At 40.3% G+C, this 20416-nt stretch overlaps 1 protein-coding gene across 3 annotated transcripts in view; it reads right to left on the bottom strand.

Annotated features, from left to right (window-relative positions):
- The window catches only part of IPO8 (importin 8), a 46444-nt gene extending 27020 nt beyond the window's left edge, over positions 1–19424 (bottom strand). Inside the window, exons 1-10 of one of the 3 annotated variants that reach the window (XM_048300771.1) lie at positions 19221–19424; positions 10919–11000; positions 8659–8815; positions 7216–7374; positions 6116–6272; positions 4983–5072; positions 4479–4573; positions 3825–3909; positions 1799–1933; positions 862–961 (exon numbers count right to left, since the gene is read on the bottom strand). In XM_048300771.1, the coding sequence (XP_048156728.1) occupies positions 862–961; positions 1799–1933; positions 3825–3909; positions 4479–4573; positions 4983–5072; positions 6116–6272; positions 7216–7374; positions 8659–8815; positions 10919–11000; positions 19221–19304 (1144 nt within the window). In that variant the 5' untranslated portion in view covers positions 19305–19424. The remainder of the gene's footprint in view (positions 1–861; positions 962–1798; positions 1934–3824; positions 3910–4478; positions 4574–4982; positions 5073–6115; positions 6273–7215; positions 7375–8658; positions 8816–10918; positions 11001–19220) is intronic. The other 2 variants (XM_048300770.1, XM_048300769.1) reach the window with 2 other exon arrangements.
- Between the last annotated feature and the right edge of the window lie 992 nt (positions 19425–20416).

Genomic DNA, 20416 nt, shown 5'->3' with positions numbered 1-20416 from the left:
CTGAATCTGTACTTAACTGCCTCAGCTACACATAAAAATAAGATTCACTACTTACACAGAAAGAACTGAATTCACACACCAAAAATCAAGGATATATTTATACTCCAGTGATCAACACTATGTTGTAATTAATTTGTTGCATAACAACTCCCCAAGCTTTTAAAATTATTCTATGAATATTTAAATTCTGTTTTCACATATGCTAATCCCAAATCAACTAATTAAAATTTCCCCAATGCTGCATATATATCTCTGTGGTGCCTGGCTCACAGGAGTTTTCCAGCTAAAATTGCTGTACTTTTAAAGTACCCTTCTCCTTTTCAGTGACAAGACTCTTTTAATAAATGTAATTATTCATAATATGGCCCTGTGTGTTATTCCCAAGATTTTGCACTGTCTCTTTTAAAAGAATATATATATCTAATTACCTTACAATTTAGTAGTAAAAAGTGGCAGAAAAATGCTGAAGGCATTGACAATTTTCAACAGGGAAAGAGTAAGTCAGGCCTCTTCTGGTCAAAGTGAGAGCTGCAGGAACCTGCAGACAGCTGGCACATCTGCAAGTCAGGATTCTGAAACTGGCGCTAACAAGTGAGCAAGCCAGTCTGTCTGGGCTGCTCTGAGCACATGTGAAGTAGAAAAAAAACTGAGATTCATTTAGTTCGAAGCTACCAGTCAAATGGCCCAAACTCACTTGATCTGCCACCTGCTTTTAGCTACAGATTGGTGAGATTTAAGAAAAGTTTTCTTCTTCCCGGAGTTCAGGTCACTGGGGGTAAAGAGAGACATTACAGTGACCATGCTGATCACTGGAACTACAGCGTGCAGTTGCAATGAAAGCAAAAAATAAAGCCAAATTACCAAATTTCATGCGGATATATTCATATGGATCCTCTTGCCAGAGCTCTTCGTCCTCATCTTTGTAGCACATTAGAGAGAATATCACCTCTTCTGTTATAGTCTAATTTTAGAAAAGCCAAATACACATAAGTACACATAAACTAAAATTCCAGTACAGCTTCCCTCCACCACAGACTAATTTATTAGACTTATTTTTCTGAAGAGTTAAATTCCTTTAAGCAGCACTTTTATTTTGTCTAACGGAAACAAATTCACAGTACTATAGGTACTTTCCTTTTGAAATAGTCCCAGACAGCAGCAGTAAGTATACAATCTATCTTTATAATGTTACATTACCATGCACAAAATATACTTCAGGACATAGTCTGTACACAGCAGAGTATTACATTCTGCAGAAGGATCTCACCAATGCAATACCTAACGAGAATGGATTTCAGAGTCCTTCCCCTTAAAAGTCATGGAATTAACTAGCTACAAAGAGGATCTTATGATATGAAAAAATAAAAGAGCAGGAAAACCACTTTTCATTTGTTCTTATAAAACATGTCCTTAAAATAGGTTTTAGCTCCTCTTACATGAATGTTCTCTTTGTGCACTATCTTTGCACTACAATCAAAAAATCTATTGACAATTCTGAACACCAGCAACTAATAAAAGCCAGAACATTATGACTTTCTAGCAGACTGTAAAAATTAAAACAAAGAACTTACGGAACAGAATCCCTGATTGAGTTAACAGTATCTGCAATAAAAGGCAGCAATATATTGCAAAACACAACCACATTTGTGTAGAAATGCTGTTTTATTTTCCAGATCAATTGCTGAATGATTCATGAAACCTTCTTTAAAACCACAGAACTTGTTGGGGGGGTGGTGGTGAGGTTTTTTTAATGCCTCTGATGGCATGCACTGTTTATGATTGGGTTTTATCCACTGACCTGTATGTGTGGCTTCATTTGCTTCCATGTTATAGAGTGAATCACCCCTTGGTTCAGGTAATTCAGTGTTTGCTGAAGAACACGTGGTGCAACATAGTCTTTCTGCCTGTACTGGTCTAAGATTCTTAAGAGAACCTAAAGAAGTGACAAATTGGTATTTTTAAATGAAGACTGAAAATTCTGTCTCATGCACTAACATGCAGTGCACTCCCTCAATGAATATACATGAACAGATAAATTAGTTTTACAGTAGATGTTCTAGTATTAGAAATCACTACAATGCCCTTGATCCAAAAATAGTAAATAATTTAAATATCAAGGTTCTAATCCTGCAAACATTTATGCAAATGTCCACCTTTACTACTAGCCTTACCAGATGAACACTTGTGATTATAAACCAAAGATACACTACAACAGTCACAAGCTCACAGTTTACAGAGGCCTCAGCAAAATTTGGAATAGGTAAGGAAAAGGCACAGGGAGATGTTCAAACTGGTTGCTTCTATACCTGCTAAGTGATGTCTGTGTTCATATTTAAGGACAGGTCCCTAAAGAAGACAAATTACTTTGGAAGAACAGTGATGAGAACTGAAATACTAAACCAGGAAAGAAAAATAGGTTCACCTAAATCTCTGAATCAGAAGAGATGCAAACCCTTTAACTTCAATTACCTATTGTAGCCATCAGATAGTATCACCTAGCATGCTATTACAAACTCTATTACACAAAGCTTCCTTGGTATAAAGGTTTGCTCTACTAAGAAAAAAACACAGTACAAGCCACTAATCTGCACTAATGGCAGGTCAATTATTAGTAAGTGTAAAGAAGTGGCATATATACGAATAACAGTAAAAATAAAGGGCAATGCAGAACAAAAATATGAGTCATATGCTTTTAGCAGAACAATTCTGCTTCCTAATACTTCAGAACATGGTAATAAATTTTATTTTTAATATAGCTCCTTCATTAGGAATACTAAGTCTGATGTTAAGTCTTCTATATGACATGTTCCCAGGACAAGAACTGTCTGTTTCTTATACAGACTCTAGCACAATGTCAGCACTTACCAACTGATGAGTAAGTAACAAAGGCTTAGTAATGTAATATTCACAATAGAATTCCGTAAGCAATCATGATAAATCGCTATTTAAGAGCCAGAAATTGAAGAAGTGTGCAGACCATCCAACATTTATCTTGAAAGCTAAACTGTCCCCTCTGCAACATAGTTTAATGCCTTAACAGACAAACTTTAAGTATTTAAAATCGTAACTGCCCACGGGAGTCTGTTTTTCCACTCTGGAGTTACACATTGCAAGGAATTTAGAATAACTATTAGACTGCTTCCCTTTTCATTTAATTTACAGCCTTACACAACCACTCCTATCCTGATGGATAAACTATTCTGTTGTCAAACTGGATGGAGGAAAGTAATTTTGTTTAGCAACTTTATCAGAACTGAACTGTCTCCACACACCATGTTAAAAACAAATAATTAGCATTCCCTAACAAAAATAATTTCCTTGCAAACTGAATTTAGGCTACATTTTCAGATAATATGTTTTCCAGGGATAAAATAATGTTCATTGCTGTTCTCCAGACATCTTCTAACCTGCTTGTATCTTCCTGAAATAAAACAGTATCATTGGATTACTGTACCTAAGTTGTTTGCAGCAAAAGCACTTGGGAAAGACAGGACTGAAAATACATGAAATGAGGCCTCTGCACCAAAAGTGTTCCTCTCAGTTGTATCAAGAGTGCTTATACACGACAATACCACCATTTTATCAGCGCTCGTCTTTTCTGAGAGTTTTCCTGCAGGGTTTTTTGAATTGGTGAAAATTTATGTTATTATACCTCAGCTGTATGGCACTGAAGAACTGAAGAACTTCTCAATCACTAAAAGGAAAACCTGCCAGACTCACTTCATTTTGTTTAATAAATTAACCTCAATACAAGCACACTGTTAAAAAGTAATACATTTCTTCAGCCAAAATAATGCAATTCACAAAAAGTGAACTGTGCTTACCTGTTGTATGCCCACAGCATAGGTTTTTAGAAAGAAATCTGAGAATTCAAAGTATTCTTTAGTTACATTTCCAGGACTTCCATATCTTTAAAAGGAAAAGGACACAGATATTTACACTTTGAGAAGTCTATAGTGTCAGGAAAACACAGTACTTTCTAAACCATAAAGGACCCCAAGTGGTCTTGCATCAGCAAAGGAAACCTTTACCACAGGTTTCTTCCAAAGCCACCCTTTCCCATAACACCTCACTTCCCTTTTCTTTTCTTAAATTATCCTAAGGTATGATATTATACTCAAGTAAACACAGCCGACTTTTTGTCACAAGCTCTGTAACTTCCATGTTTATGGACTTCTTTTCAAATTTTCCCCTGCCTTTATATTTGAGAATATAAACACTTGTAGCCGGGTGTAGTAAAATAAATACATATTTAGATAGATTTACTTTTCCTGTGGGGCAAGTTTCTTGCCATCTTAAGAGAGTCAAATCATTTCACTAGGAGCTGAGACCATTGTGCCAGTGCAAGGCAGAGGACAGCAGCAGGAAAACCTCTTCAGTGACCATGAGCTGTTTAATTGATCAAATTTCTTCTCTACTTGCATGTCAACTAATGGTATAGACTTGTAACCCAAATTTGGTTTTAATCAGTTTGTTACCGTTCAAAGAGACGAGCTACAATATGCAATGCCCACTTCTTGCATTTCCACCACACCAGCTCTGGTCTATCATCTTCATCAATTTGCAAAGTCTCCTACAAACAAATACATGTATTTTAAATTAGTTACATCACTTGTTGAGAGCAATTACACTTTAAACATTCCTTGCTGAGAAAACTAATATAAACACACAGCATGGACGAAAGCTTTGGTTCTATTAACAGTTACATAACACCCAGGAGCTTTCAATTATCTTAATTAGCCAATATAATGTGTACATGCAATACCTGCACAACAGCTGTACTTTAATTTCAAAATTATGCAAATTTACAAAATGCAAATTCTCAGATATACTTTAATACTACATCACTTTGGCTCAAAAATCCAAGGAAAAGAATCTTAAACAGAAATCTTAAAAAAAGAACACTGAGAAAATCTTTACACGGACTGCTCCTCAAACGCCAACACACAGGTATCAGAGGTCTTTACAAAGCCAAAACTCACCAGTGGCACATTTCTATCAATGATGGTCCGGAAGATCTCCATCCACTGAGTCATAGTCTGGTTATTCACCAACTGGAGGGGCAATGCATACTGCAATAAGGGAAAAAACACAGGTATGAAATACTATTTTCCTCTGTAAAAGGCAGATCTTCCTGTAATAGTTACATTCTAAGGAAGAAGAGGTTTTAAGTAAAACTAAAACCAATTAGGTTACATATCAACACTACTCTAATTGCAACCTTCTTGGTACAATTTGGAGAGGAATTTCTGAGCAGACATAATTTGAGGAAAGTTCCTTGGTCTAAGAACTCTCTTTGTTTTTCTTCCTCACAACAGCCCAGGTAACTTTGAGGACCACAGCAGTATCTGTATTACAGGGTTTGGGCAAACCAATAGCATTTTAGCAAGCAAAATGTACTCCTTACTACTACCTAGCTACTATCCAGTAAATCTTACTTCTCTACAAAATCCAAAGAAAAGTGACGATATTCAGGCAAGTTATTGAAAAGAAAAATAGGATCTTGGTATCTTTTTAATCCTCCAGCCATTTAATAACAAACTATTTTAGCTTTTTAACCCCCAGTAAGAATTTTCAGACTGCTCCTTATAAAGGATCTGGTTTGGTTTCCAATTCTCTGTAAGTACTCCTTCACCAAACTCATCCCAGTAAAAGCCAAACTCATCTTTCTGAAGTGCATGTGCCTCAACACACAATATCTGCCAGATCTTCAGCAGATAATGATAAATGCCACCCAGTGAAGTGCAGCATTTGACAATTACACTACAATATCCATTACTGACACTTTCAGAGGCCTACCACACAGTCCAGATAACCATGCAGTTCATATCAGGCTATGTGCAACTTTATAAAAATAGGAACACTTCTCTAGTGAGCTTACAGATAGAATGTGCAGAAGCACCTACATTCATTAAAAATTTAATCTGGGAGATCGTGTGACCAGCTTCGAAGTAGAAAAATCTATAAATATCCTATTTCTGTAACACCTGCTTATTGTACATTACTTTTCCCATCCAAATGGGTATTCTTATTTAATCACACCCCTGAGTATTCTGAAAGGGGTCACTGTGCCCAGCAAAGTAAAAGTTTGGTTTTCCTCTACACAGATGCCCACCTGAACAAGAGCATAGAAGATTTTTAAGATTTGTTTCTGAAGCAGTACAGAGTAATGGGAGTTATCAGGCAGAAGCTGGATCATCTGCTGCTGAATCCGAGGCAAAAATATTTGCATGGCGGCTATGAGAGGATCTCGCTCCTCTGCCTTTTTGTATCTGGAAAGGAAACAAAAGTGTTGGTCCAGGATCTACACACTGGAGATTCTAATGCCTATTCCCCACCAACAATTTAATTTCGGTGCCCTAAAAAAACCAAAAAAAGAATATCCAGCACTCAATCAATCACTCTCCCCTCCTCTAACCCCCATCTGAACCCTTTGTGCAAAATCACTAAAAACACGTATAAATAAAAAAAAGGAAAACAACAAATGTTACCTTATACAGTTACTGAGAGGAAGAACTACTGTTCTTTATTACTGAATTGTCACCTCACAGGAGCAGGGGACCTGAATTTCTCTGCTGCTCATACCAATGCCAAACCCAAGTTGTGTGCTGAACAAATGGGAGTGAACAGCCATTGAAAGGGAAAGACGATTCCTTGCTTTGGAAAAGATTCTCCTTCTCCATTTACATTTCTTTTGTGTGGTTTATATATATGTTTCTAACAATAGGTAATTAAAAAAAAAGGAGTGATAAGCCCTACTACACTGCTCCCATTTTAGGCTTTGTGGATTTAGACTATCAGGAAGATGCTACAGGTTAACAATATGCAATAGCAGTATATGACAATGACAGCACTGTAGTCATGACATAAAAGCAGAAAATAATTTGCATTCATACATCTAGAATTTGGGGAATCTTCAAACAAAGGAAGTTATAAACCTAAGGGTTGTTTTTACAGCCAGATCAAAAGTACAAAGCCTCAAGAAAAAAATCTCAGTAAATTCAGATAGATTACTGCTGGCAGCTCTGCTTTCAATTCACTAATGATGAATATTTTTCATTTATTTGCAGGAAAGGAAGCATATGATAATTATTCATTCCCATTTTCTATCTGAATTCCCTTGTAGAACTGCCAGTGCTCTTAAGAATGTCATTTTCAGCAATCAGCTCAGACCGAAAGTACCAAATCCTCATTTACTGATGGACACCAACTTACTCGTAAGTCTTCACCAGCTGATAGAGGCACAGGAGGCTCCCAAGCCAACTCCCACTGTTTGGAGACTGCAGGTAGTATCCTATCTTGTCTACTACAGCTGTCCAATGGCCAGGGAAGTCATGTTTAATGATAGCACGGAGGCACATTGTCAGCTGGGCTCTAGTGCAGGGGGGAAAAAGAAATATAAGCAAATAAGGTCATAGCATAGTGTTTAAGTTACAGGATAGATCCCAAATCTTAAGTTTATTGGCTACTATACATATTATGTCGTAAGTATCATACATATTTTGACAGCACTGAGAGTTTTGGGAAGCAGCAGAGGAAAAGCAAGAAATAAATCCCACAGGGTTTGACTTTAAGGAAAAAACTCATTTCAGAACATTTTAGCTACTTTTCTGCCTCCCTCCTCCCTCTCCACATGTATCAAGCAGTATTTTAAAAGAATTAATAAGAATTAATTGCTCATGAAACCAGCCAGCTTTGTGCTTTGAAAATGAATGTTTATACTTGCTTATCAAGCTGAAAGCAACCACAAAAACACAAATTTGTATGTTTTCATTAAAGAATAATGGCTTATGTTATGATCCGAGCCACAGGTTCCTCAAGAAATTACAGTTTTCCTGGGATCTTCTAGAACAGCACTTTCTCAACCTCCAAAGCATATGGTAGAGCCAATTAGGTAAAAAACCTCTTACCATTTCTCTCCTGACACACATTTTTAGATACCCCTCACAATGGTGAGGCAAGGCAGAACTGTTGATTGACTAAACTGAAGTGTGACTAAAAAAGTTGAGCAGCACTGAACTAGAATCTGTGGAGAACTACTTTTAGTTTTGCTAAGCAATGAAAAAAAAAAAAAGCCTGCAGAAAATATCAGTTCCCATCCTATCAGCCTCACCTTAACTAAAGGGGTGAACAATCACAGACTGTAGCATGTCTGTGACTCTTAACTATTCTTCCAGCAAAAGCAGAACTGCAATTTTCATTCTTTTAACACCTTAAAACCAAGAACCCTAATACATATTTAAATACTGGGATAAAGTAAAAAAAATTGATAAAGTAATTAAGAAAAGGGCTACTAGAAAACAATGAAACAAATCTTGGACAATATTTCCCTGAATGGTTAATTCTATATTGCAGACAGCCCTGTATATACTATCTGCCTTGAATCAGCCAAACAGACAGGCTGTCACTACAGCAAGTGTTACAAGACACTTTGAACAACACCCTTAGAGGATAAACCACATCACACGGCTCTCTGCCAGGTTACTACTTTTCTGAAAAACAGGAAAACATAAGTAAGTGTAAACAGATTATTATTACTTTTGCAAAGGAAGTACTTGTCTCATCTCCCAAAACATCGAGATTCTCATGCTAACAACATCCACACTGCTAGGTCTGAAAACCTGAGCAATAGAAACATCTCTATGCAATGTAAGGTACCTCACTAAGTCAGGAGAACGAATTATTCCTTCTACAATGTTATCCCGAATCTGCTGACGATCATTTTCATGAATGTTAAATGGAAAAACTGCTTCTCCAAGAGGTGGCTCACGGTCTGGCCAGTACTGTGTCACCATGTTCTTCAGGTAAATGGCAGCTAAGTACAGACAGTGGGAAAGAATAGTTTAATTCTACACATTGCCCAGTGCTCAACATGTAGAACAGCTAAAAGCAGAACAAAGAGTTCAAAAGGCGCCTAAATCCACCACCTGAATTCTTAACAATTATGGGCACTGAGCATAGCTGAGTCAGAAAATCATTCTTCTCATGATTTCACACAAGATCAGGCTCAAGCGCCTGATCAGAACAGAACAGGATAGTATTTCCATCAGCATCTACTGAAGTACATTCTTTACTACAGCACTCTTCCATATGGACATAATATTCCGTCATTCTAAGCAAGCCAACAGCAATCTACTTATCTGTGTTTTCACTCATCCCTAAAACAGCTACTCAAGCTCAGTAAGCGAAGCTTTGGAAGGCTCATGTAAACAAATTGCTGCACACACAGATGGGACCCTCTGCTTGGGGAAATGCCCAGTATGAAACTGGCACGTGGCCTACCTTCTATTCAGACAGAAATGTTTGTTGTGAATTGCCTAAGCTTTATCTCACTATTAGGATTTCCCATAATCCCTTAGAATTGTTCCCTTCTGTCTCACATGAAAAAAACCCACGAAAAATAAAGTTAATCTTCAACAGAAAATAAAGCAGCATTTATGCATCAGTACTAAAATGCCTGAAGGCATTCTTCAGGAAACAAAGAAAATATGGTGTGAGGCATTATAGGAATGTTCCTAATAAACACTTATGCCTGTACACTATTTTAGTTGATTACTAGCTAGGGTTTTAAAGTATATATAAGATATCCTTGGGTACAATTTTTTTTTTTTTTTTTGTGATAACAAATTGCAAAGTATGAAAATACGTAGTTTGTTAAATATTTTATAGGCACAAGAGGAAAAACAGCTCTTTGTCTATGACATGCCAGACTAGTCAGACAAGAAACAGGTCCTGAAAGACCAGCCCAAGACTTTAATCTACTTTGTCCATAGATCTTGTTGTTATACAAATTCTTGGCTTTTAAAAAATTCCCAGGGAAATCTGTTGGCTTACAAATATAACTTACACGTACTTTTCTATTTTACACCCCTATTCTGTAAAATAAATAAAATTACATTCTACGTAATTGTGTTTTTTTCCTGAATGATACTGAAATGAGAGATTAATTTATAAAAAATGACTTTATGGAGTTTAGATTAAGCCTCAAACTTTACTACAGAATGGACTAACAACACCATTCAAAGTTGGATTATCTTTGAAAAAATAAAGGCCAGCATGACAAACAGAGTATGTCAGCACACCCCAAAGCACTCAGGGGATTAATGGGATCTGTACCAAAAAAACCCAACAGTGCTTCTATGGGAAATGCTGTTCCATAGGATAAAAACAAAGCTGTGAAGAAAACAGTATTAATTAATTTATGGGAAAACCTGAACAGTCTCTGTATCTGACAAAAATATTATACACAAGTAGTTAAAATGGATTATGAGAATTTAGAATCTGATCTTCCATAAATGCATACCCCTGAAGTTGACTGCACCACTATACCTGAACTCACACACACAGCTGGGCAATCCTTCCAGACATGCTCAGACTGTAACTGTGTAACTTATCAGTGATGTGACCTTCCTTCATATCTACTTATTTAGGTAGTCCCCAAGATACTGATTAAATGTATGTGGCTACCCTTGATCTAGGGATTAAGGAGTTATTTCCATTTTTCAGAAATTTTCATTTTTCCAGGGAAAAGAGATTCAAATAGAGAAACATGTATTCAAATGTGATACACTTTTTAATATTTAAATTCACACTTGCCTTAGCATCATTACTTCTTCACCATCAGGAGACATAATACCTAAGGGTGCTCACTTTTGAGTGGAAATCATGCTTTTTTCATATCAGTATCACAGCAATCCAGTAGGGATCACTATACACACAGGGAAAGTCAAAGGAGGACTCTATCCTATACCCATGGTCTTACCTGACCCTCGTGAAGGAAAGACACAGCTAAGATAGATCCTTTTCATTTCCTTCTTCAGAACAAACCTGAACTGACTTACACTGCAACAGCTCAAGAGTCTGTTCAAACAACAGACTGACTTTCTACTGAAAGAAAATGGAACGAGGAATTTCTCACCTGCTTGACGCACTGGAAATTCAACTTGATCGGATACTATGATTTGCAGCAGACTTGGAGCAAAGTTGATGATCTTATAGGACTGAAAGACATAGACAGCACAGTAAGTCACTATGTTTAAAGAAGACCGTATCAGCTAATGCTGAATGGGAAATACAGACTAAGGACTTTGCACTCTCCTCATGATGTATGAAAGGTTTTAGCACTTGGATTTACCCAGATCTGCAGAAATCGAAACGATTACTTATAAAAGCCAAGCACGTAACAGCACATGGGCAGAATAAGTAATGTGAAAAGGTTCTCAATTGGAGATCAGTGATTATGAATATTTAAATAATTCTAAGAATACATAGTGAAAAGCACTAGATATCTGTCTTGGAATTATTCATCTTAGCCCCATAAGTCAAATGGATATTGACATGCTTCATCAATACACGCCATTTATTTGCAAAATAGTTGTGGTAGAACAGCAATAGCAAAGAGATTTTTAAAAGCAATTTAAAATTGCTTTCAAGTGTAAACAGCATCTGCATTAGCCATATGCATCTTTTAGCAAACTAGATGTATAGTGCATCTCAATAAAAACTGGGGAAACAGTAGGATAAACATTTTCAATTAAAATCAAGTGTAGGCAGATAACACTTAAAACCCACAGCCTTCATGGGAACTTTTCAAACACTGCATCAGCCATGCAGCTGAAGAATTTCAAAGACAAAACAATGCTCAGTGAACTTCTGAGCAAAGCACACCAGATTTAAAAGATGTGACAATCTGATAGCATTATCCTGCTGCCATCCACCAGGGCTCCTCCAGCGAGGAATCGCTGACTCAGCGTGGTGCAGTTACTACTAAGCCTTGGCAGATCAGTACTGGCAGGTCAGATCTTTCATCCCTTGGATCCATGTTCTTTATGTTCAAAGAGAGAGGTTTCTTGGGGTTAGATGGCAGCAGGTTTCTGTATTTCACCTTTTATAGTATTTCTTCCCACTAGATTATGCCTGGCAGTTCTGTGGTTGTTTCCAGACTTGTGCTTTAAGCACAGGTATAGAATGTCCTCCCATAAACTCTGCCTCATTTGAAAGCTGTGAAATAAGAGATACTTTCTGCCCTTCATGTCCCCAGTTCCTTGATCTAACATTTTCATAACAAGGTAAAATTACATCGCTTTCATGATGCCTAAGTGTCCCAGCTGCATCGCGACACTATCCTTCGATAATTTTACCAAATCACTTAACTTTCTGGCCCTCATTTTATTCACTATAATGATAGTGTAATTCTAACCTACTCTGTGCTCAGAGACTCATTCAACGTTTATAGAGTAATCTGAGATAAAAGCAGTAGTGGCAAATCAAAAGCACACCCTCCTGCAATTTCCTTCTCTATAAACTTTAATTATCCCTAAGAAATGCTCCAAATAAAGTAAAAGCTGTAACATCCAGCACAGGAAGTCCATTTATCTAGAGACATGCTGAACTGGTTGAACCATACTGGATTCCAAAGAGCACCTTTTAATCCAGTATCCTGGAGGGCAAATCTTGCCCTTCAGTCACTACTGGACAACATTGGTGGATTCTGACAGGGCCACAGTCGACTGCGGCACCCTCCAGCACTCAACACCCAAGTTACAGGGAGATAAGGAAACCATGAGAAATCCCAGCAGCACGGAAAACCAAAACCACGCATGAACTCTAACCACCCTTTCTGTTCTCAACAGTGCCTGTATACTGCTCTCAGACCCAATCTACAAAGCTTTTACTACTATAAACACACTGATTAAAAATGCAGCTTTGGGGGGTTGTTTTGGTGGTGGTGGTTTCCTGCTGCAATCCTACCAGTACCACATTTAGAGTGGACACGGTGCTAACAGTATTATTTCCCTTTCCCTGTCCAAACAGTTTTTACTGGATCTACATTAAAATCACTGCTACTTCAGGAAGCTTTATGGGTACCACTTGTGCCGGTGTACAACTGCTTTCCCTCAAGTTTTGCCAGGATCTGCACAAATATGGTTGTTTGCCTCCGTGCCAGATCCACTCAACAAGCACTCAGAGTGACAAAAGCCCCGTTACACAGACGGAAGGCACAGTGTCCCCGAGGGGGTCCCATAGCCACCGGCACAGCCCTACGTGCGTGTCCTTACACTTCACACACCACCACCCCTACGGAGATCGCCAGGCCCATTAAATCCTTCTGTTCCCTATTACTGTCACGCCCATCATTCACATTTTTACATAGCTCTGTTTACTACTCGTTATCAGAAACAAGAACACTGTAGAGATGAACAGAGACTGTGAGCCCACGTTAGAAACAAGACACCCGATTCTGTTGTATTTGTGAAGCTCAAATTACATCCTGCTCACTTGTGCAGCAACAAACCCCGGTCAGGAAAACTACATGCTGTCTGCAGTTTTTAGAACAGAGGACTTTTTAAAAAGCTGCATGCAGCAACATTTTTCCTGTACCAGCACATTCTCGTTTGTTTAGTTATCATGCTAATTGTGATGTTGGGATGCGTCCCTTCCCTGTGCTGTTCCGGACATCAGCAAACAAAGCTGAACCTATCGTACAAGCAGGTGCGGAGCAATTGTCAGGTGCATACTGTGACATGGAAATGGACACGGAAGAGACCTTGGAGCTGGATGAGTTCAACAAGACAGTTCTTTTAATCACTGCAGCTGCACCTTAACAAAAGGAGAGCAGGAATATTGTCAGTGCCACGGAAGGAACACAAAACTATCTGCTGATTTTGAAGAGCCGTGCCCAGGAGCCGCAGGGAGGCACCAGATGGCTGAATAGACCTTCAGCACAACTCCCACAACACAGCACGGTGCTTTGTGCACTTGGTGAATAATAACACTGCCTTGAACTCACATTGTTGGGATCTGGTAAAACTTTCTGTGAAAGTGCTGATCCATTGGGGCATGTGTTTATTTTGAAGGAGAAAGTGAAAGTTTTTGAAAAACAAACTTTCACTGAGTACTTACAAAGAGCAATTATTTTAAAGCTGTCTAAAACAGAGACTGTTCTTGCATGAATCACAGATCAGAGCATTTATGCTAAAAAAGAATCTCATTTAATTTCCACTGGGATTAAGAGGACGGTATACAGAAGTGTGCAAGGCTAGCAGCTATACTGGGAGAGGCACGCAGCATTGGGAAGACATACTTGGGTAAATTTACAGCAATGGAGAAGAAATGCAGGTCTATGACCCATGCATGTTGCTCCATCCGTGTCCACTGTCTTGGGATCTACACACTGCAGCTGCACAGCTTTTTGCACTCTGTTCCTTCAACTTTGGCCTGATGTATCCTTCCCTGCCTCAGCATCACAGCTCCAGGCTTCAAAGATCAGAGAACACATCTTTTTTTGCCTATTTTCCATTTGATTAGGTACAGAACATATGACAGCCAAGTGAGCTTCAGATGGGCCACTGAAAAACATCAAGATGAAGACCATCACTTGTAAAGAACTAGAATACAAGGAGAAGTAAGTAGGAAAAATATATTAAAATCTTCCCAAATGGATCCTACTGAAGCAAATACTTTTCACATCTAATGTTCAGATTTGGCTCCCAGGTTATCACACATTATACACTACTAAACCCATTTCATGAAGCATTATTCTTGCGTCTTGCTTGCTGTCGCATTTAAAGCCCACAACGAGCAACTGCTCCAGAACCACAACTGCCAATAACCTTCCCTCTGTACTGATGGCAACCACAATGCCCAAGTGCAGAATGCCACTGAAAGGTGCTTCTTACCCCGCAAAACAACAGGACACTCTAGGACAATGGATATGGGAAATCTGGAAGGCCTACTTCAGGTTCTGCAAGCCAAGATTATCCTTCTCCACCACGAGTAAACATCACTTTTTATTACCTCTGAATGCAAGTATGGCACATAAGAATTGCTGAAAAAACAAGGCACTGCATCTTCATTTCCAAAAACAAACACACCGAAGAAATTTGTACCTTGAATTCATGAGCAAATAACTTTTTAAAAATATAATTTTAAGGCTTAAATACATTTGATCCAAATGCTCAGCAACCTGGTTTACCAAGTCTTACTTTATTTTCTGTGTACTGAAAATGTATACTTAGAAATTCCATTGGCACACTTAGTATTTCTGCAGTCATTAATAGCATTTTCACTCCTGTTTTTTTACACTGTCAGTCCGACAGTTGTTAAAATAAACTAGAACTTCAAGAGACGCTTTTTTCTTTCCCTGCCTATATGCAAAGGTACTATGTGGGGAGGTGAAAACACACAGTGTTTTCACATAGAGTGAAAATAAGCTTGTGCAAGAACCCACCTGAATTTCTTTCCTCTGTGGGTTCCGCAGCCAAATTCATCCAGTATCAAAGAAACTTCACTTTCCACAGAACTTTTATTCATCCAAGTCAACTTCCTCATCAAATTGGTCTTTAATACCTGAGATTTCTCCCTCTAGGTATCGTGAGGTGCTCATTTGGCACTTACAGAGTGGCCTTAAGATCCCTGGCTACTATGGCAGCCAGCTCAACGAAGATGCGGAAAGATATGGAAGGAAGCCAAACTTTATTCTGGACTCTTCTGCTTTTGGGTAATCTTTTCACACTTCTTTCAGCACTGCTACTCAGTTTCTGTCAAAGCCAAATTATGTAACTCCTACTCAATATTTAAAAAAACCCAACTGTATTTCTGCAATTGAGTTCTTCTTTTCTCTTTTGCTACAGGCCAAAGGAATGTGTTACAGCACATTGAGCCACTGAAGATTAATGCATAAAAACTGTACAGAAATCCTATCTGAACTGGAATTAGAATGACTCTCTATGTTCAGTAATCAGATAGTATATTTCACAGCACTCCAAGAACTGGCACATGAAAGCAGTATATAGCCATAGTATAAATAAATAAATGAACCCAGCAAAAGTCCTTGAAGTCCATGAGACAGATGTAACAGAAGTAATAGCCTGGAACAGATACTGACAAACGATGCACTGAAACTGAGTATATTTCTTGGTAGGATAACTAACTGTTCTACTGAGTACAGTGTGAGTGATAAATATCTTCAAGTGCACGCTAATTATGTGACAGAGCTGAACTAAAAAAAGGCAGGGCAGGAGGGCAAAAGAGAAAGAGGGGGACGGAAAGATGTGTACACTTAGAAACCCAAGAGGCTAAAAGGGAAATGACAGCAATTACAGGACACAGACACTGACCTGGCAGGAAATTACTGCTCCAGTTTAGCAAGAATCAGATTTCAAATAAATCCCACACTTACAGTTGTGTTCAGATCACAGAGAGAAGTGAAGTTTGTTGATGATTTGAAAGTAGCAGCAACCAAGGAGAAAGACCAGAAAAATCCTACTAAGAACTGAATGATCTTTAGAACGCCACCAACAAAAATGGAGTGGGGTAAGAGGCCAAAGTACATGGTCAGGTACTCAAAGATAATAGAATTTCTCCTAAAAACATGAGGTTTCTGAGGGAAGAACAAGCATAGTATAAAAGACTAAAAGGACTTTGGTATATTGAGAGATAAGAACCATGTAGATGTTGGACACAAAGAAGATAATTGAAGATTTAGTATTTAATGAGGTATTAGTGGCATGGAGCACGAGACTTTCTGGAACACTGCAAACACAAATAACCAGATTGAACAAGAAAGATTAATTCAATGGGAAACCAGTGCAGAGAAGAGCTGTGCTCCTATTATTAGATTTCATAAATTCAGTTTTATGATATGGCAAAGGAAATATAGCCTGCTGAGGCTAGAAAAACAGGCCTCTAGGGGATCAGCCTTTGACAAATCTGTTCAGAGAGGGTACCAAGAAACCTGTTCTAGTTAAGAAGTAAGATTAGCACAAATGGATATAAATGGACCATAAACTAATTTTGACTGAAAACCAACACTTGTTTCTAGCTGCAAGAGGAAGAAGATTCACAAGCAGCCTTCCAATAGATATAAAAAGGGAAAAAAAAAAAAAAGGAATTCAGATTCCATTTCTGAATGCAGTTAGGTGATAATCCAGAAAGCAGACAGCAAATTCATTGATTTGGGTGTATCTTCACACAGCTGCAGGAACATACAGAGGAGAAAGAAGCATTTTCAAACACGCTGGCTCTTCTTACAGGTAGAAAAACTTTCATTCACGTAAACTCTACTCCCCACTCTCTACATTGTAAGCAAACTATGGCGTCAGGACTATCATGACACTGCTCTAAAGGACTCTCTGTACTGGTATAGCACTGAGGTGCCTACAAAGAGGCACTGTCTTGGTGCACTAGTAGGATTTGCAGTGTCTGGGAAGCTCATGGCAATACCTGGATACCAAGCTGAATGCCAGTGCACACTGCAGATGAGCTAACACAGCCAAGTTTTACCTCAGCACCCCTGAGCCTGTCTCAAGAGCAGCATCCCTGTAACTATGACACAGAATAAAGGTGACCCTCGTTCTGTTTGGCCATGGGCTACATCACCACTTTGGGTACTTATTGCCAGAGAGTTTTCTGTTTGCTTGGTGGATTGGTTCCTTTGCTAGAACAAGATAAATGCTAGAACAGCACCTGGATTTCAGCACTTTCAGGAACACAGGGATATGTCAACACTACCATCAGATATATGGGAGAGGAGTCTGACATGTTGCTTTGAAGCCTTGCTTCAAAAGCACCTAAAAGCTTCAAGATGTCAAAGTCCCACGTTAAGCAACATCGCTCAGGAGCACTTTTGTTCCTCTTATCCAAAGAGTCATGTCAAACCCAGCACTGCATCAGCACATTATGTCAGTCAGATACATCATGCTTCACCTAGTAACAGGAAGCCTACACAAAAATAGCTATGTCTTGATTTCAGGATTCAGTCTTCATAATAGTTACAAAAAAGAAGACATGTGAAGTATTTTAAAAGAAAAATCTGCATCTCAACCTGTTCTCAATAAGTCTACTTGCACTCTTGAATCTAAAACCTGTGTCTTTAATGAGAATTGCACTATCCATCGCTTAAACTTAGAACTTTTTACAGCTCTCAATCTTAAAATGCTTTCAAGACTTTTCCTGACCTTCACAGTACTTACTGGTGATGACTGCATTAGGAGCAGGACCTAGGAGCCCAGAAGCTGCCTCTTTGCTCTGAACAGAACACTGTAGTAGCAGTACTCTGTATTGTTGTTTTGACCCCTGTGCAACAGGCTGCTGACAAATATTTCTCATTTCCCTCTCAGCCCTTAACAGTAGGGACAAAACCAGATACTGATGGATTTTTAAAGTAACTATGCCAAAAAGGGAAAAAAAGCATCCTTATCTAAATATTCACAAGAGCATTCTCAATGTCCAGCACTTAATCCACTGATTTACTAAAGGAACTTACCAACTGCTAAAGCAAGGATTAGCTATATCTAATTCAGAAGGAGTTTTAAGTTGCCTAAATATAAAACTAAGCTGGAGGAGCAATCCTGAAGTACCATAATTCCTGACAGCCAATTCTTATTTTTTTCTTATTAGTCCGTTTTGCTAACACACCAACACAACCAAAAAATCCCGAGTCCTCAAAGAGAATTGATCAAATATTCTATCAAAGCATGGAAAGCAAAGCTTTACTAGTGCTGTGCAAAAGAACTTTCTCTTTTCTCGAACGTTCAAAGCCTGGGGTCACAGTTTCATTCAGTGCATTCTGCCGCTACTTTAGGAAAAGGTTTTTCCCCCAGTGGGTGACTGGACACTGGAACAGGCTCCCCGGGGAAGGAGTCACAGCACCAGCCTGACAGAGTTCAAGAAGTGTTTGGACAACGCTCTCAGACACACGGTGGGATTCTTGAGGATGGTGCTGGGCAGGGCCAGGAGTTGGACTCGATGATCCTGATGGGTCCCTTCCAACTCCACATTCTGTAATTCTGTGATTAACTGTAGGTTGCCATGACATATACTGTCCATGGAATCTAAGGCGCCTTCCTCCAACTTTCACTTGCCGCGCTCCGGACGGGACAGAGCGCGCCCCGGAGTGTCACTGCCGCCTGCCCCCTGAGAGCGCCAGGGCGCGACCCGCGCAGCGCCACATCAATGTCATCCCTTCCCATACCGAGCGGCAGCGCCCCGGCCACGCCGAGGGCCGGGCTGCCGCACTCCGGAGCGCCTACCCGGGGGTCACAGCACGGCGCTCACCGCCGAGCGAGGGCAGCGACCCGCCCGTGCCCCGGCCCCGGGCCCCGGCCCCCGCCGCGGGCGGGCGGTCCCGGCGCGGAGCAGGGAGCGCCCCCTCCCCTGCCGGCGGGGCCGGACGCCCCCGTGCCGCGCGTGGGGCGGGCCGCCCGCGGGTCCCCCCTCACCTGGTTGAGCTCGTTCTCGGCGGCGACGCGCAGCTTGGGGTCTATGGTGCCCTTCAGCGCCTGGATGATCCTGTTGGGATCCATCTTGGCCTTCCCCCTCCGGTAGGCAGCGCTTTCCCGGGGCGGCAGGACGCGGAGGAGCCACCGCTAGCGCCGCCGCCCCCCCGTGCCACAAGCGCGGGCCCGCGTCCCCCACCCCCCCCGGTCCCTCTCCACAGCCATTCACCGGTTTGCGACAGCTGGATATCGGGAAACGGGCGCTGCTTTACGGCCGCGGCGCCGCCTTCTGGCTTCGGGAAGGGGTAGGCGCGAGGTGGCCGCCATCTTGTTGTACGGATAGGAGTCCGCCGGGAGGGCTCGCAGCGGGTGCGGTTTGCAGGCCGCGGTACCACAGGGGCGGCCATGTTCCCGTACGGAGCGCTGGGCGTGCCTCCCGCCGCGCCCTGCATGGATTGTTTTTAAATTAGGATTTTAAAATCCCATTTTTATTTCTTAATGGTTTGCTCTATTTTTCTACGTACATTTTAGGCTTCCACGCCAGGCTTGGGTGTTCCGTATTTGTTACCCCGCGAGTCATTCGCACAAGAACACGGGGGCTGGATGAGGTGGCGAGGTCAGGTCCATGGAGGGGAACTGACATTGGTCACAGTTATCCAGGTGCCTCCGGGATGTGCCCTGCACAAGAGTGACTGACAACATACAGGAAGACAGAAAATTGCTGCAAGGAGCTTACTAAAATGCACAGTTGGGTCACACGTCGTAATTCCTACTCTGCATCTGAGCAGGTTTCTGTATGATACTTGTCTTCATCACTATGTAGATTAGTAGAACCTGAAGAGGGTTTGCTTATCTTAATGCTACTTGTGTGTGTGATTGTGTGTGAAAGGGAGTGGGAGAGGCTTACCCCTCATCTTATCAGGAATATACAAACACCACCTCTAACACTTCAAAACTCAAAACACTTGCCCCACCCTGATTCGCCACCTCTCGCCCATTATTTCCCCTCTTAAATCCTAGAACATGCAAGTGAACCAAAGATTTAAGCATCCGTGCAGCTGTAAGAAAGATGTCTGTCAAAGGTGTAATTCTCAGTAAACAGACCAGAAAAACCTCATGACTAACACGGTTTTGGTGAGCCAAATCCTTTGGTTACTTCTGCGGGTGATGTTTTACATAACATTTACAAACCAAAGACG

Source organism: Corvus hawaiiensis, chromosome 4 (genome assembly GCF_020740725.1).
Source record: "Corvus hawaiiensis isolate bCorHaw1 chromosome 4, bCorHaw1.pri.cur, whole genome shotgun sequence".
NCBI lineage: Eukaryota > Metazoa > Chordata > Aves > Passeriformes > Corvidae > Corvus > Corvus hawaiiensis.
This window is presented reverse-complemented; position numbering and strand designations above follow the sequence as displayed.